Source organism: Amaranthus tricolor, chromosome 13, assembly GCF_026212465.1.
Source record: "Amaranthus tricolor cultivar Red isolate AtriRed21 chromosome 13, ASM2621246v1, whole genome shotgun sequence".
Classification (NCBI taxonomy): Eukaryota; Viridiplantae; Streptophyta; class Magnoliopsida; order Caryophyllales; family Amaranthaceae; genus Amaranthus; species Amaranthus tricolor.
The window spans coordinates 15,178,635-15,195,467 of record NC_080059.1 but is presented as its reverse complement, the minus strand read 5'-3'; the positions used below and the strand labels follow the sequence as shown (position 1 = coordinate 15,195,467).

At 34.0% G+C, this 16,833-nt stretch overlaps 1 protein-coding gene across 1 annotated transcript; it reads left to right on the top strand.

Annotated features, from left to right (window-relative positions):
• Positions 1-384: 384 nt before the first annotated feature.
• LOC130797988 (peroxidase 56-like) lies at positions 385-1,268 on the top strand. The gene is made up of 2 exons (XM_057660807.1): positions 385-559; positions 641-1,268. Exons 1-2 carry the CDS (start codon positions 385-387, stop codon positions 1,054-1,056), a joined length of 591 nt encoding a protein of 196 aa, XP_057516790.1. The 3' UTR covers positions 1,057-1,268.
• Positions 1,269-16,833: the final 15,565 nt, after the last annotated feature.

Here is a 16,833-nt window from a genome sequence, read left to right as displayed (position 1 = left end):
TGTTTAGTTAGTTTTTTGGATAATAAGAACAAGGCACAATCCTTGAGAGTCAAGAGCAGACTCGAATTGCTCACATCTTGTGTTCACTGATCGGTTTTAATGGGTCGGGGCTGATCTGTTACAGAATCACTTATGGCAAGCAAAGTAATCGAAACATTACCCACACATTAAAAAAACAAATTAGGGAATGGATTCTCTTATTATTTCATTTCCAACCCTTCAAAAGCAGCTACCAAACATTCCCTTAGTCTGTTGCAAACTGTGTCTCTAAATCATTTCAGTTATCCGGTTGGTGTATTACTTAACCATGAGAAATCTGGTTTTGTAGGTGAGGTGCAAGGAAATCAGAAAAGTTGAGGCCTTGCAGTCAAAAGGACTGTTTACATGTTACAGATAAATGGACCTTTTTGGGAAGTTCCTCTTGGTAGAAAGGATGGAAAAATCTCATTGGCTTCAGATGCAGATACTCTTTTACCATCTCCATTTTTCAACTTCTCAAGTCTTAAACAAAACTTTGCATCATTGGGTCTAACTACAAAGGATTTGGTAGTCTTATTAGGTAAATTTCAATTTCAATAATGCGACATTCATATTATATTTGAAAGTCAACAATGATAAAATTTTCATTACGGTCGTGTAGGTTCGCACACCATTGGACAAGGTCACTGCTTCGTCTTTCAGAGCCGACTATACAACTTCTCGGGACGAGGAGACACAGACCCTTCATTATCTCCTAGTTATGCTGCATTCTTAAAGACTAAATGCACGCCAAATCCAAATGACACCCAATCAGTTGTTCCATTGGATAGGATTACACCAAGAGTTTTTGATGAAAATTACTACGTTATGGTAAGCCAAAATAAAGGGCTATTCCATTCTGATGCAGCCCTTTTGACTAATCGTGCGACTAAGAGCTATATCTACCAACAAATTAAAACTAAGAGATCAACTTTTGCTCAAGATTTTAGTGTGTCTATGTCTAAGATGATCAAACTTGGGGTTCTTACTGGTTATCAAGGTGAAGTTAGGAAGACATGTGGTGCTGTCAATACATAAACTATGATCGTGCTTTCGTCCCTCTCAAATTGTGAACAATGATTTATTACCTAGGCAAACAAACAACATTGTATTAGCAAACTTACAAAGACATAAAGTATATATTTTGTTATTGAATTTTTTTAATCATTGAAATTGAAATTAATAAACTTGAATATATTTCTCCTTATTAGATATTCAAATATATATGTCTAGTAATTGTTCATGCCGCCTTTGTAAAAACTTGAAAAAAATATTTTAAAAAATTAATTAACTGTTAGTTATTGATTGGCAATGGCAGTGACAAGTATATACTAATCGACATTTACTACAACTATAACAACTCTTATAACACAACAACAATTAGCAAAGAATTGGCAAGAACATACAAATCATCTCCAAATAATCTAACCCTAATTCTTATACATCCAAAATAATAAATCTAACTTAGACTCATATAAAAAATCCATGTATTATAGTTAAATTTAAAAAATATAACTTGAATTAAGAAAAAAAGAGTATCTAAAAGAACATGAGTTGAATTTGGGAAGAAATTGCTCACAAGATTGAAGATTACGGGTGGTGGTTGTTGAGTGAGTTTCCTATAACACAACAAAAATTAACAACAAGTTCTTTATAATGATTGAAATTGCTAAAAAATCAAAATCAACCCTCATTGGAAAAAATAAATTGAAGAAGATGATCTTTAGTGCGTGAAGATAAGCGTAGAAAATTTAGGGTTTGAAGAGATTGAGAGAGTGAAAAGTATGGAAGTGGGATAATAAAACGAAAAACCTTTTTGCCAAACCACAATAAGCTTCATCCAAAGCCCGATGAATCTGTTGCGAAACCTTTTTGCGATTTTAAGGAAAAAAGCATTGGAGCAAAGTATTGGTCGATATATTTCGGCTGATTCGGGCAAAACTTCGTGCAAATTTTCCAGTAACTTGAAAATTATTGTTTGTTGTATATTTGAAGCACTTTTCTCTTAAAACAGGAAAAAAGTTATGTTTGTCATGAAACTCTCAGCATTCTGAACAACTTACATCCAAAAATATCAAATTTAAGGGAATGTGTTTTAGTGAGGGCTGAGCAAAAGAATATGACTCTCTACTCTCTAGTGATACATATAGGTAGAGGTTATTCGGATTAGAACATTAGACCAAACCGATTAATAATTATTGTTTAGAGATTTTAAAAATTAAGTTTTGTTTAGATTTGAAACGTTTAAAAACGAATAATTTAGGTTTGGAAATTCAAAAACAAAAAATCGAATTAGGAACCAATATAGTTGTAACTTGTAGAGATAGACCTATTTGGTGAATAAAAATAGGCCCAGAACACCAAAGTCACGCTAAAGTCATAATCCTAGGTTCCTAACCCTAGCGCCGCAAGGCCCCCAACCCTAACGCCGCAACTTATTCCCTTATTCTTCCTTAACCCCAACCCTTCAAGGAGAGAAAGGGAGAACAAAATACAGATCTTGTCCATAACCTTAACGCCGCAAGGCCCGCAACCCCTTTCTTCCTTATTCTTCATTTAATATCTTCATCTTCACCTTTGATCTTTAGTCTTTCTACCCTTTAAGGTCAATCTCTTGATTTTTAATCGTTTTTTTGTTTTTTGATTAACATTAAATTATTTGTTGATTTTTTTTTGTTTTATTCTTTTTTTTTTTATCATGTACTTCCTCAGTTTCTTAATAAAGTTCCTATAAGAATTATCATGGTCAAGGTCATCAGCCCAACATCTCACACAAACTCATAGTCGGGGGGAAAGGTAGCAAATAGATGATACCCTTACCCACTCTCGAGAGAGCAGAAAAAATGCATGCAGTCAAATAAAATCTCCAGGTAGCACATAAAGTTTGTTCACGAAAATTAAGAAAATAAAATTTTTTAAATAGTGGATATGGAGAAAAAGTGGAGACCATAAATATGGAAACCACAACTAATAGAAAATATATTTTTGAAGTTAGTGAGATACATTTGGTAATCATAAGGAATATAAAAATGATAAAATAAAATTAGTGGAATATATGTGGGGACCACAAGCATTATTAAAATATTAAAATAAGGATAAATAATGTTATTTTTATCCAAAATTTATCATATACATAACATAGAAAGATTATTTATAGGAATAATAAATAAAACAACCTAAAATGACCAATGAAAACTTCTTTAAGAAACGAAGGGAGAAGTAATCTTCATTGTTTTATCAGTTTTTTCGATTAAAATACATAATGTCGTTACTTTTTTGTTCTTATTTTCTTTTGTTATTTAAGTTTTATTCTGATTTTTCATCTTTGTTTCGTTTAACCGGGGTAGATTTTATTTGTTTTTAAACATAGATACTTCGAGGATCAAGTAAACATAGATGCTAGATTATGGATTTTTGGGGGTCAGGGTTGGATTAGGTTTAGCTAGATTGGGACTTAGACCCTTTTATTTTTGTGGTTCTAGACATAAATATTCCGCCTATTTTTTAGTTGTTTGTTATAATACAAATACTAGTAGAAAATTAAAACACTAATATTATTATTAATATTAGAAATATTAAGACTAATTCTAATTTTCATTCATATGTGATGATGTGACTTTAGGAGTGAAACTTATTCGGATTAAAACGCAAATCGAAAGAGACCAAACCAACTAAAATAATTAAGTTTGGATTTGGTTTTATGAAAATAAAACCGAAAAACGAATAATAGAATTGAAATAATTGATGTTGTAGAGAATTGTATATTTGAAATAAATAAGCGTTATTTTTTAACAAATACCTAAAGTAAGCTTGATCTAAAACTAATTGCCAAAATAAGCGTCTGTAGCTCTAAAGACGAGGCTTGTATCTGTTCCCTATTAGCAACAACAACAATCAATGGAAAACTAGTCAAAAGGAAAAACACAAAAAAATATATTTATTCCCTTATTCGCTGTTAGTAACAGGTAGGGGTGTTAACTAGCGAGTACCCAGTATTTCAGATACCCGTTTATTCAGTTATCTATTTTAGCGATCCATGTTCAGATCCAATTTATCATGGTTTTCGAATTTCGGGTATCTGGATAAATCAAATTGGAACATCGGATACCCGGTTATATTATTTGTGTTTTTTTAGGATTTCTTGTGATAGAGGTTTCTATTATTCGATAGAATAGTTCAAAATTAAACTCAACCCTTAATATATCACTATTAACTTTTTATGGAAGTGGAATTAAAAAAAAAAAACGAAGAAGAGGGCATATGAATATGTTCAAGAACCTTTTAGGGATTTTAATATATATATTGGTCGAGATTTAGTATTGCAACTGACAGGTAGTTTTGATGCCTGCAGATTCGTTCGAAGCTACTAAATCTCGGCCGAAACTTCTCTCAAATTATTCCAGAAGCTTTTTGGAGTTTCAAGCTGCGGTTGAAGTTAAAGAATTGCGGCTGGGCGAGATTTGGAATGTCTTGCTCGATATTTAAGTCGATCTTGGTCGAAGTTTCACAAATATTTTCCAGCAACTTATTTTGAGCTGTGCGAGTTGGAATGATTTTTAGCGACGCTATCTAAATCTCGGTCGAGACTTTACATAGATAGTGTAACACCCCTAATTTTTATAAGTATAAAATATAAAATAGTATAAAATACTATATTACATAAATAGTATCTCATAGGAGCGGATTGTAAAACTCGGGTATACGCCATACTTAAAAAGTGTAAGGCACCAAAAACAAAATTGAAAACCATTATTATGTAAAGAAAAAAAAAATGCCCTAACACTAATTTATTAAAATGCACTCATGACGTATAATTTACGCCGCTCAACACTCATGCATTAAACACGTCGAATAATATGCCATTACATGTGGAAAATAAAAACAGAAAATATGAGCCACAACTCTGTAAATAGTTACTCTAACGTGTCAACCCATTTATACTTGAAAATGTTTGACTTTAAAATACTAGTTTTTTGGTGTTATTTGAAATCCACAAAATCGTAAATTATTTATAAATTTAATACAAATCAAAATATACTCTTATGGTATAAAATCATTGTCACACTTTTTAAATTTATTCACAATGTACATTTATATGATGTCACAAAATATACTCATACCTGAGACCACCAGAATGCACGCAACAACACTAACCAACTGAGCTCCCTCACTCTTATGATAGAACGTTTCTAAAATGACATGCCAAAAGAAAAGGAGATCGACCGATCGATCTACATAGATAGAGGGTTTCTAAAATCGCATGCCAAAAGAAAAGGAGATCGACCGATCGATCTACATAGGCAGCAGGGAAAAAACGAGAGCTGTACTATTTTTGCTTAGTTTTCTTTCCTCTTTTTCCCACTTTACTCTTATAAACCCTAGTTTAATTTCTTTTGTTTTTCTTATCTTTATTTTAATTTTCTTAGCTAAAACTTTATCTCATTGTTTATTTTTGTTAATTATATTTATTTTTTCTCTTTTGTTGGTAATTATTTGAAGCTTTGAAGTATTTTAATGGAGTTTGGTGATGAGTATTTATGGATTTTTTTTATTTGCTCTTGAATCCTTCCCAAATTTTATTGATAATTTCTAATCTAATTTATTTTTAGTTTTTCATTGTTTATTTATAAATTTTAGTTAGTTCATGGTTTTTCTTAATTGTTCTTGTTACTTCATTTTGTCCTTGTTCATGTTTATCCCATTAATGCTTTGAATGATTGATTATTATGTTGATAATGGATTTGGTGATTATGTTTATTAATAGTGAGTAATTTTTTAGGGTTGGGATTAACTCAATCCTTGTGATAACTTTATGATGATGATCTAGTTGATTTTGAGTTGATTAAAGGCTTAGATTGGAGGTTATTCCATCCATTGGCTAAAGATTATTATGATTGCTTCCAATATACCAACGAGGGTTGGATTTTGAGTAATCTAATCTTTGATCAATGGATGGATTCGGATGTAAGGGATCAATGAGTAAGCTAATTAATATTGGAGTTTATAATAGAGAAAGATTAGACATAACAACTCACATTGTATGAGGATATAAAGAGTAGAAGAACAATAAATGTAGTAAGCGTAATACGTTGTCGACTCGAGGTCGCGAACCAATACTAATTAATTTATTTATACTCCATTGTTGCACGTATCTGTTGAGAATACTTACCCTACTGCAACAGATTTGTTCTTCAAGGCTTCTACTCCAATAGACAGAAGACACAACTAGGTGATCAAAGGTTTATAAGGAAGTCCAGGCTCTGCTCACCTTTGGATTACATCCTACAAGACATGTTTAGTTGCACGTGTTTATTGCAGCTTCCTATCTTAGTGTTTGTATAAGTTTGTTATATGGTCTTTTACACGTGTAAACATTAAATAGGCTAGCATTTGTTTCTGTTATTATCAGTGGCGCATCCAAGTTTCGGAGTCTCAAGGGGCATCAACTGATGGACAAAATTTTGGCAGAGTTTTAATTGTAAAATTAACAACTATTAAAGTTTTAAATACGACGTACCATAAAAACAAATGAAATAAAGTAAATCAACTGACTTAATTAAAAAAATAGGATGAAATAAAAACAGACAAAATTACTAAAATAATGGAGTATTTATTATCAAAAGACTTCAGTATTAGTTTATTACACTTTTATTCTTACCAATAAAAAAGTCTACTTTGAATTTTTTTTTTAAAAATGCCTAGGGGCACGTGACCCCGTGGGCTCTAACACAGTTCCGCCACTGGTTCTTATGTACCAAAATTAGTTACAACTATCTTTATTTAGCATAGATTGTTGTTCTCCCTATATATAGGTCTTGTATTTCCCTCCTTGAATTAATAAATAAAGTTAATACTTTCATATTCATTTTCTATTCTTTCCTTCTGCTCTCACAAAGTATCATAGTTTAACATGGTATCGGAGCTATCTTATTTTTTTTTGTCTTTTTTCAAGAGTCTTTTTCCCTTGCTTCAAAGATCTTTTTTCTGCAGTTCATAATGGTGAATCGGTTCTCCAATAGCAACAATGGTAATGCTCCTATGGATCCAATGATGAGCCTTGCATCAGTGTATTTTCTTAATCCTTCTAACAATAATCAAAAGCTTGTGAGTATTTTATTCACAAGTATTGGGTTTGCAAATTGGAAGAGGATAATGGTGATTGCATTATCAGCGAAAACAAACTTGGGTTTGTGGATGGTTGTTTAACAAGACCCACAAATCACCCCATAAATTCTAAAGCATGGGATAGAGTAGACAATATGATTATGGGTTAGATATAGCCTCTCTTGAGACTCAATTGCCAAAATGATTTGTCTTACAACACCCCTAGGGAAATTTGGATTGAACTTGGTGAAAGGTATGGCAAAATTTCAAATGCCCAAATGTTCTCCCTTCAAGAAGAGATGCATAATTTAATTCAAACCCCAGACATGTCTATTTATAATTTTTTTCACCAAGATCAAAACCTTATGAGATGAATTTGAATGTCTTAATCCTATACCAACATGCTATTGTTTTGTTGCATCTATATGTACATGTGAACTAGCCAAAAAGTGCTTCAAGATGTAACAAAATAGCAAGGTTATTAGTTTTTTGATGAAACTAAACAACAAGTTTAAACAAGTAATTAAGAACACAGTGGTTCTGATGAAAGCATATCCACTTAGGTGAATCCAAAACGAGCCACAATTTACGTTTCCATATGAACAATTTTTAGGGGTATTTTTCTGAAGACTTCCAAATTCTCCCTTCTAGCGGAATCACCATCACAGTGATGTCGTCATGGTATTTCCGGTGATCACCTTGTGGGATATCTGACAAGTCATGAAAATCCATACCTGTACGCACTCAAGATAACAATTTATCAGATATGTCGGTGTAACTAGATCATTTAAGAGAACCTTTTAAGGGCATTTAGAGAGGTCTGAGGAAATTGAGAAATATGAGGATGAGTGGATTCAATCATAATCAACAAATTACTTTTATTTCCTCAAGATCTAAACATCTTAGCAAAATGATATACTGACTTAAATAGATATTCATTTTTTTAAGCACCATTCAAATGAGAGCATAAGGCTTACTAAAGGGATGGTGTGCAAATTTTATTTAACCGCCAGCGCACGGTGTACGTGTTGATGCGGGTCGAACATAAGGAAACTAAGACAAGAAACTTGCTAATTTCTACTAAAAATTTCCTTGAAGAGAAAAAATGTATTAATTGGTTGTTTTCTAACAAACTGAAGATGCTATAAGAAAATGTGGTTGAAACTATATAATGAAATATCTAGGGTGTCGAAAATCCCGTAAAGTTTTGTATGATCAAACTCTCATTAGTGTCTATGAAATGTTGGAATAATTGTGTGATTCAATATGATCTTGTTAATCTCAAACGCTCTCTCTGTTGATTAACTATTAGATTTAGATCTTACTAATTCAATTTTCACACGCTGGTTTTGTTGAACGAATTCATATGAATTTAACTAAAATATACCCTAAAGTAAAGTTGATCCTAATCACACACGCTAGTTCTATTGACTAGTTCAACAAAGCATATCTAATCTAGGGTTATGGGCACAATTTAACCACTTTAATCCTAATTTCATAGACACATTCAATCATCAAATCATACTTGAATTATTGGTTCAAACCCTAACCCTAGAAAATTAATCTACACACTATTCATGGTGGAAACAATGAACACAAACCCTAGAATGAAACTAACCATGATAAAAGATAAGAATAATGAATTTTCAAGGAAAAAAATAATTAAGCTATGAAACAAATAGTTAAAAATCCAACAGATAAAAATAGGAAGAACAATACTACTTTTATTAAATGACAATTTCTAAGAAAATAATTAAAGTATGACAATTAAACTAATACAAATTTGATAAAGAAAGCTTAAACTAATAATGAGAAAGTAAATTAAAGACAAGAAATTAAAAGCTTACAAGAATTAAAATGGTGTTCAAATGGAGAGGAAGATGAAGGAGGAAGAAGGAGAAGAGGTTTTTAGTCTCCCTCCTTGTGCTCCTCAAAAAGTGGCTCCTCCAATCCCCCTTAGTCATCACTTAAAAAAACCCTAGGAATTTCATTAAAAATAAAGATAAAAGAAATAATACAAAATTAAACTAATGAAAAAAACTGGCTACACGGAATCCACGACAAGGAACCTGAGTCGGCTTTTTTGGCTTACAATTTCAGCAAACTTCTAATGATCGTCATTTCTTGCTCGGTTATCAGAATTGGACATATAATATACTGTTGGAAATTTATTCAAGTCTAGCTTCCGATGCCGTAAAGTTTACATTAATACGATCTTGTTATGAAATGTTATGGCAAAAAGAGTAGACATGTATTAAATTTCACCTCAAAACTCTTGCATTATAAACATTCTTCTACTCATTTCCTCATTTTCTTTGTATAACATCTTCAACCGAGCTCAAATCCCTTAAGTAAACTCTTCATCATTAAAACCACAAGAATTATGCTTAAAACAATCAAAACCGATCAAAATTAACATGAATAAACAAAATAGGTAAAGTAGCATAAATCTTCAAAATAAGCACGAAATTACTAACAACAACTATCATTAAGGAGTATAAAATGATATAAATAAGTGCAAATAATTGCACTTATCAAAATCCCCCATGCTTAACCTGTGAACGTAGCCAAGCAAATCAAGGTTGGCAATGAAAAATGAAGGTTAAGACACGATCTCCAAACCTAGTCTACTTCTTATGCCTCCCTTTCTGAAGCTCCTTTAATCCCTTAGTGTGACCAAGTGCTCCAAGAAAATCATACCACTTTCCCTCATACTTGTCACACTACAAACACAATAACAAGAGATGATTGAAAGTGAAGCATAACACCCTAAACATCAAGTTCCTTATAACTCCTAAAGACAATGGAAATGAAAAGATTCTACACTTATTCCTCAAATGTGACCTACCCACATACCTACCTTATGACTCCCGCTTCTTATGTCGCCGGCTCCAAGACCAAATTAGATACAAAAAATTTAGAAACTCTCTTTATCTCTCATTTTTCCTAGCAACTTATTTTTGGGTTTTCGTTTTAGCCACTCATTAATTTTTCCAAGTCTCACTCTCCTTTTGCCTAGACCTCATTCACAGGTTATTGGCAAGCATTCTAAAAAAAAATTCATTTTTTCTTCACTTTTTTCCTTTTTTTATTGAATAGGGGTAACAAAAATATGGAAAAAAACAAAAAAAAAAAAATAATAATAGTAATAAAGTCCTAATCTAAGAAAGCAATAAAACTACACTAGAAAAGCAATAAAAACTACAACCAACAGGTGTAGACTCTCCCCATGCTTATCAAAATCATTGTCCTCAATGTTTAATAACGTAGCAAAGGAACTAAGACAATGAAATAAAAGCGCATATATATATATATATATATATATATATATATATATATATATATATATATATATATATATATATATATATATATATATATATATATATATATATATATATATATATATATATATATATATATATATATATATATATATATATATATATATTACGTACGCGTTTAGCAACGCTTTGAATTTGTTAAAGGAAAAATGAGTCGAAGACGTGCACAGTGTTATTTAAAGGAAAAATGACCAAAAGTATCCAATGCAAACTACAAACGCAAACTTAAAATAGACAAATTAGAGATTTTATGTGAACTTAAAAATCAAAAGATAAGCTCAATTTCAAAAATAAAACTTACTCTTCCACATATGGAGCCAGAATGATCGTGTGTTTAGACGCAAGGGAATTAGTCAAAGAAGTCTCAATGTATTCTCTGACGTCATTTGGATTATTTACACATTTAGTACCCGAAATCGACTTAGGACAAAACCATCCAAATTTTATTGGAGGTTCGCAAGAATTTAGCTCCTCGTAAGCCGCACTAAACTCACAAGTTAGAAAATTTTGTCAGTAATTCGGTTATTAAAACAATTAAACAACAATGCCTAACTTGTAAGATAATGAACATCACCCCATGTAGACATGGATAAGAGCTACCTTCAATATCTCTCCTCTCAAAAATTGCCCAATGTCACTAGGACCAATAATTACAAACGGGCTCTCTAAAAAGCAGAATTTGTCCTTCTGCAGGTTTAGAATGATTGGGTCCGCCTCACTTATGCGAGATGTACAAGTGTGCAGCCATTTGCAATCTTGAGAGAGATCTTTTAGCTTCGCGTCAATCAAAATTGGAGTGCTTGGCATCTACTTTGACCCAGTCGACACCTTTGCTGAGGAACCGATCTCTCTCCAAGATCTCTTTGGACTCTTTTGCTATTTCAATTTATACAATTAAATCAGTGTAAGCATGCAATTAAAAAAATAAAAATAAATAAGATACAAATGATTCTTACCATGTTAGTGAATCGGACCCAAGCATATGGCCATGTGGCGAAATTACCTAGGGCGTTTGATAGTTTCTCAAGGCTCCATTCTGGCATTGGAACCGGGAGTGAGAAATATTCAAACCCCTTTAGAATAGTTTCCACGGTCACACTGATGTGGCCACTTGTAACAGGCATCGAATGCACTGTTTGGCCCTCTTTGGTTGGCTGGGCCACACCATATGCAACCTTAGTTATGTCGCCATCACTAGCAACAACTAACTGAGGCAACAAAAGAGAACAAGGAGTCGCCTTCTGAAAATTGTGTCGTTTAGTATAATAAGAATCATAATAAAGTATTAAAATGCGTTGCAATTTAAATCAATAAGTGATTATATATTCAAAAACTATGTACCTGTAGCGCTGGCTCCAGAGTTGGCTTCGGATTTTGAGCAGTGGTGTTTATGGTCTCCGGTGTGGGGTTTTCCCCTTCAGGGAAAGTAATGGGCAGGGGTGCTACGGGGGTAATGGGCTCGGGTGTTGGCTCGATCGAAGCATTAGGATCCCCATGTTGACTTTCCTGATCCTCGACATATTATGCCAAAAAGCTCATGTGTCTTTTCGGACCTCATCGTACGTTTTTTGGCCCAAGCGATGGTAAAACTTCCTTTTGCTTGCAGAATCAGAAGCTTTACCACGCTTTTCCTAATTAACCAATAGAAATTGAATGTCATGTATTAGTTTAATGACTGAATCAAAAGAAGTAAATTCAAATCAAAAACTATAATATAATATGAAATACTTACAACTTCTATGGGAGTTATTCTTTTGGCAACAAAGGCCTCCCAATCCCTCTTCGATATGTGACCCCATATTTCGTAGGGCATCTTCGAAGGTGCTTGCTCTCCACCTTCGTATCCCGTTTTGACCTTTTTTGTCATACGGGCACGCCTCTTTGTGATCCAGCCAGTTACTAGCTTGGATTTGAAATCTCTGAATCTTTCAGCAACAGCTGAAAGCTTGTCCTCATCGCTCTCGATGTGGAAAAGATTCTATAAAAAAAAGTTATATTTATTACTGTCAATTAAATTAATTTTAAAATGAAACTAAATGAGTAAAAATAGTAAAGTTGTTTACCACAGTATCATTCCATAGAGAGTTCTTCAAACCCTCTGGAACCTTGTTCCATGCGTCCAATATGGAAATCTTGCGGATACATAGGCCCACTTGTTTTCCATATTGCCTACGCCATTTTTCGCAGGGTTGACTAAATGCATTGTATTCCAAATGCATGGGTTCTGTGACTTTGAGGTTTTTCGTAGGATCTCACCCTTTTTCTTTTCTTACTAGGAGTGGGAGCATCCATTGGTGGGGCGTCTTTAGTCTCAAAATCATTGTCAATTGGTGGAGCGTCTTCAGCCATACGCTCATATCTCACAACTTGGTCCTCTTCACTATCGTAACTAAGATGCTCATTATCCGAGGTCTCAATCTCGGGGACAATTTCGTCTCTAAATAGATGCATTGTATATCAGTATCTGAAAGAGTATGAATAGAAATATATTAGAACATAAGCTAAGTAATATTTAGAATATGACTATGATTTACAATTCTAATACGTTCAACACAACAATATATAACAAATAGTGTTCTGTGCAAAGTTTCATGCAAAACAAACCAAATTTGAGCTACTTTATGCGCAAAAGTGCCAAAAAAACTTTTAAAAGCTTTAAATTCATACCTTGTGATGAATCACTTAATTCAAATGTATTCCTTCCGTGTGATCTACACGCATATAACCAACATCTACATCATCTACAACATCTTGATCCACTGATTTTGGATTGATAAAGGGAGGGGAGTCTTCAAAAGCTTCATATTCTTCCTCATCCTCAACATCACCTATACTAAGAATGCTTCTTTTTCCCGGTACAGCAATAGACCATTTTTTATCAGATGGGTCTACAATGTAGTATACTTGCTTGGCTTGTGTGGCTAGTATGAATGGCTCCTCAGTATCACGCAAACGAGCTAAGTCTACAAGAGTGAATCCACAAGGGTCGTCATTTTTTATGCATCGTCGATTATTATCTACCCACTTACATTTGAAAAGACCAATATTGAAAGTAGAGTAGTCAAGCTCCCATATTTCATGTACCCAACCGTAGTATACCAATTTAGCATCAACCGGCGCTTGATCCTTCGCACTCGCGTAAAATGTAGATGACGCCAAACTAGAAACCCAACTATTTTGTAGATAAGATGACTTCTTGTGTTGACCCTCAGTCCAAAATGTGAAGCCATTGACATCGTCACCCTCATATTTGTTGACATCATCACGCGGACCAAAAGCTAACCACTTAACAATTTCGGATACACCCTTGAGTTCTTCGCATATTACTCTATTATGAAACCAATTAATAAACGTCTTGTTATGCAACAGCATGAATGCCCTATCTCCTTTAGAATGCGCGCAATATATCAAAATGCTCACTCAAAAAAGGATGAACTTCCGGAATATGATGCAACACATACAAGTGTGCTTGTAGAAGGCTGTCTCGAGGAGGTGTGACCGATTTGGAGCCAATTGTTCCTTTTCCCTCAAGCCTTCCTTCATGTCTAGAGATGGGAAGTCCAATAGGCTTTGCCATGGCCAAATACTCGGCTATAAAGTTACTAATCTCATCGCTCACAGTGCCTTGAATCATACTCCCCTCGGGTTGTGCTGGATTCCACACCTTCTTTTGTAAAACACCCATGTGTCTTTCAAAAGGATAACACCACCTTAGAAAAACTGGACCCAAAAGCTTGATCTCACGAACGAGATGGACAATAAGATGAACCATTATGTCAAAGAAAGAAGGTGGAAAATACATCTCAAACTTGCATAAATTTAAAATCGCGTCGAGTTGAAGTGCATCAAGTTTAAAGGGATCAAGAACTTTACTACAAATTGTGCTGAAAAACGAACATAGGTCGGTAATAGCATATCTCACATGTTTTGGCAGTATTCCACAGATTGCAATTGGTAACAACACTTGCATCATTACATGTCGTGAGATTTCATGCTTCCAAACTTCAGCTCACCATTTAGGCTCACAAATCTCTTCATATTGGATGAATACCCAGACGGAACCTTAATGCCATACAAACACTCACAAAATGTCCGCTTCTCTGCTTTGGACAATGTGTAGCAAGCTGGAGGCAAATAAACTTTGTCATTACTCATCTTCTTCTTACTGCCACCAACTTCATCAGCTCTATTTCTTTTCTTACTCACCTTAACATGTGCCCACAACTCCAGACGAAGACCCTTACATTCAAACCAATCTCGCACGGCCCTAACATCCTTTGTCTTACCCGGAATGTTCATGAGAGTCCCGAGTATGGCATCGCATACATTTTTCTCTATATGCATAACGTCAAGACAATGCCTAACCTGTAGATCTCTCCAATATGGAAGCTTCCAAAAGATTGATTCTTTTTTCCATAATCGGTCTTCACCCCCTTGCACTTTTCCGTTTTATCAAATACAGTCTCAACTCCCTTAACCTGTTCATAAATGTCATAACCGGTCAACGGTCGACGAGCTACACGGTCCTCAACCTCCCCGTTGAACAACTTCTTCTTCTTACGATATTGGTGGTCTCGTGGGAGGAACTTTCGATGTTGCATGAATACGTGTTTGCACTTAAGAATCCACGTGGATTCCATGTCATCGATACATATTGGGCATGCTTTCATCCCTTTGTTCTTATACCCAGATAAGTTGCCATATGCCGGAAAATCATTAACGTTGCATAAAAGCATTGCACGCAAGGTGAACTCCTCATCAGCATATGCATCAAACACTGAAACGCCTTCATCCCACATCTTTCTCAAATCCTCAACGAGAGGTGCAAGATAAACATCTATGTCATTGCCAGGTTTTTTAGGACTCGAGATAAGAAGCGAAAGCATAATGTACTTACGCTTCATACACAACCAAGGTGGCAAATTATAGATCACTAAAAGTATCGGCCAAGTACTATGTTGAGAACTAAGATTGCCGAATGGGTTCATTCCATCCGTACACAGTTCGAGCCTTAAATTACAAACTTGATCACCAAAAGTCTTATGCAACCTATCAATACTCTTCCACTCCGGAGAATCAGATGGATGTGTGAGCAAGTGACCTTTCTTCACCCAATCTGCATGCCATCTCAAATTTAACGCATCTTTCTTTATAGAAAACAAGCACTTGAATCTAGGTATTATTGGAAGATACCACAATACCTTAGTCGGGGGCCCTTTAGCATCTCTAGCCCCTTTACGCTTGTAGCGCGATAACGCACACCTAGGAAACTCTTCTAAGTTCTCGTTTTCATTCCGATACAACACACAATCATTCGGACAAGCATGAATCTTTTGGTACTCTAAGCCGAAAGGACACATGAGCTTTTTGGCATAATATGTCGACTTTGGAAGTTCATTTCCCTTAAGAAGCATCTCACCTAATGCTTCTAATAACATTGTGAAACTAACGTCACTCCAATTGAACTTTGACTTAATGTTGAAAATTGTCAACATTGTTGTTAGTTTGGTGAACTTTGTACATCCAGGGTACAAAAGCTTTTAAGAAGCCTCTGTCAACAAGTCAAAAACACGAGGACATTTTCCTAACTCATCCTCGACTCCCTTCATCATCTCATCAACACGATCCACATCCTCATCGACGTTCTCTTTATCTGTCTCATACCCATCAACATGATCTACTACATCCTCATTGACATTGGCCACATTATTGACGTCCTCAACAACACTTTTCTCTTTGTAAACTCCCTCCTCACCATGCCAAACCCAAACATGATATTGAGGCCTAAACCCACGTCGAAGTATGTGCTCCCTAAGGATATAAACACTATCTACCTTTGATACATTGCCACAAGTGACACATGGGCAATAAAAACCAACTCCCCCCGTCCTAACTTGATGTTCAACCGCAATACTACAAAATTCTAATACGCCATCAAAAAATTCAGACGATTCAATGCTTCCATACATCCAAGAACGATCTTTTGTCATCCTAATTAGTATGATTAATTAATTCAAAAAAAACTTAATACACAACTTTTAAACATATATACTTATTTATAACAAACATATTTAACCCTAAAAATTATATACTTTGAATAATTAACATTGTATACTTCATACTTCATATACTTCACATTCTAATTTTATATAACCAAACATATTCTAATTCTATATAACCAAACATATTCTAATTATATACTTCATACTTCAATATTAAGCTTAATAAAATTAAATCATTTAACCATAGAAATATAAGTATTCTAATTCTAATAATTAAAGACAAGTATAACAACAAACGCATTTTTAACAAAATATGCAAATAATTAACAAACCACACAAACCACATTCACAAATAATTACTAAAT

Excerpts from the sequence above, each read along its gene's own strand:
- LOC130797988 (XM_057660807.1), top strand. The coding sequence starts at position 385 with ATGTTACAGATAAATGGACCTTTTTGGGAAGTTCCTCTTGGTAGAAAG. Across the intron at positions 560-640 it reads GGATTTGGTAGTCTTATTAG|GTTCGCACACCATTGGACAA; the intron begins GTAAATTTCAAT and ends ACGGTCGTGTAG.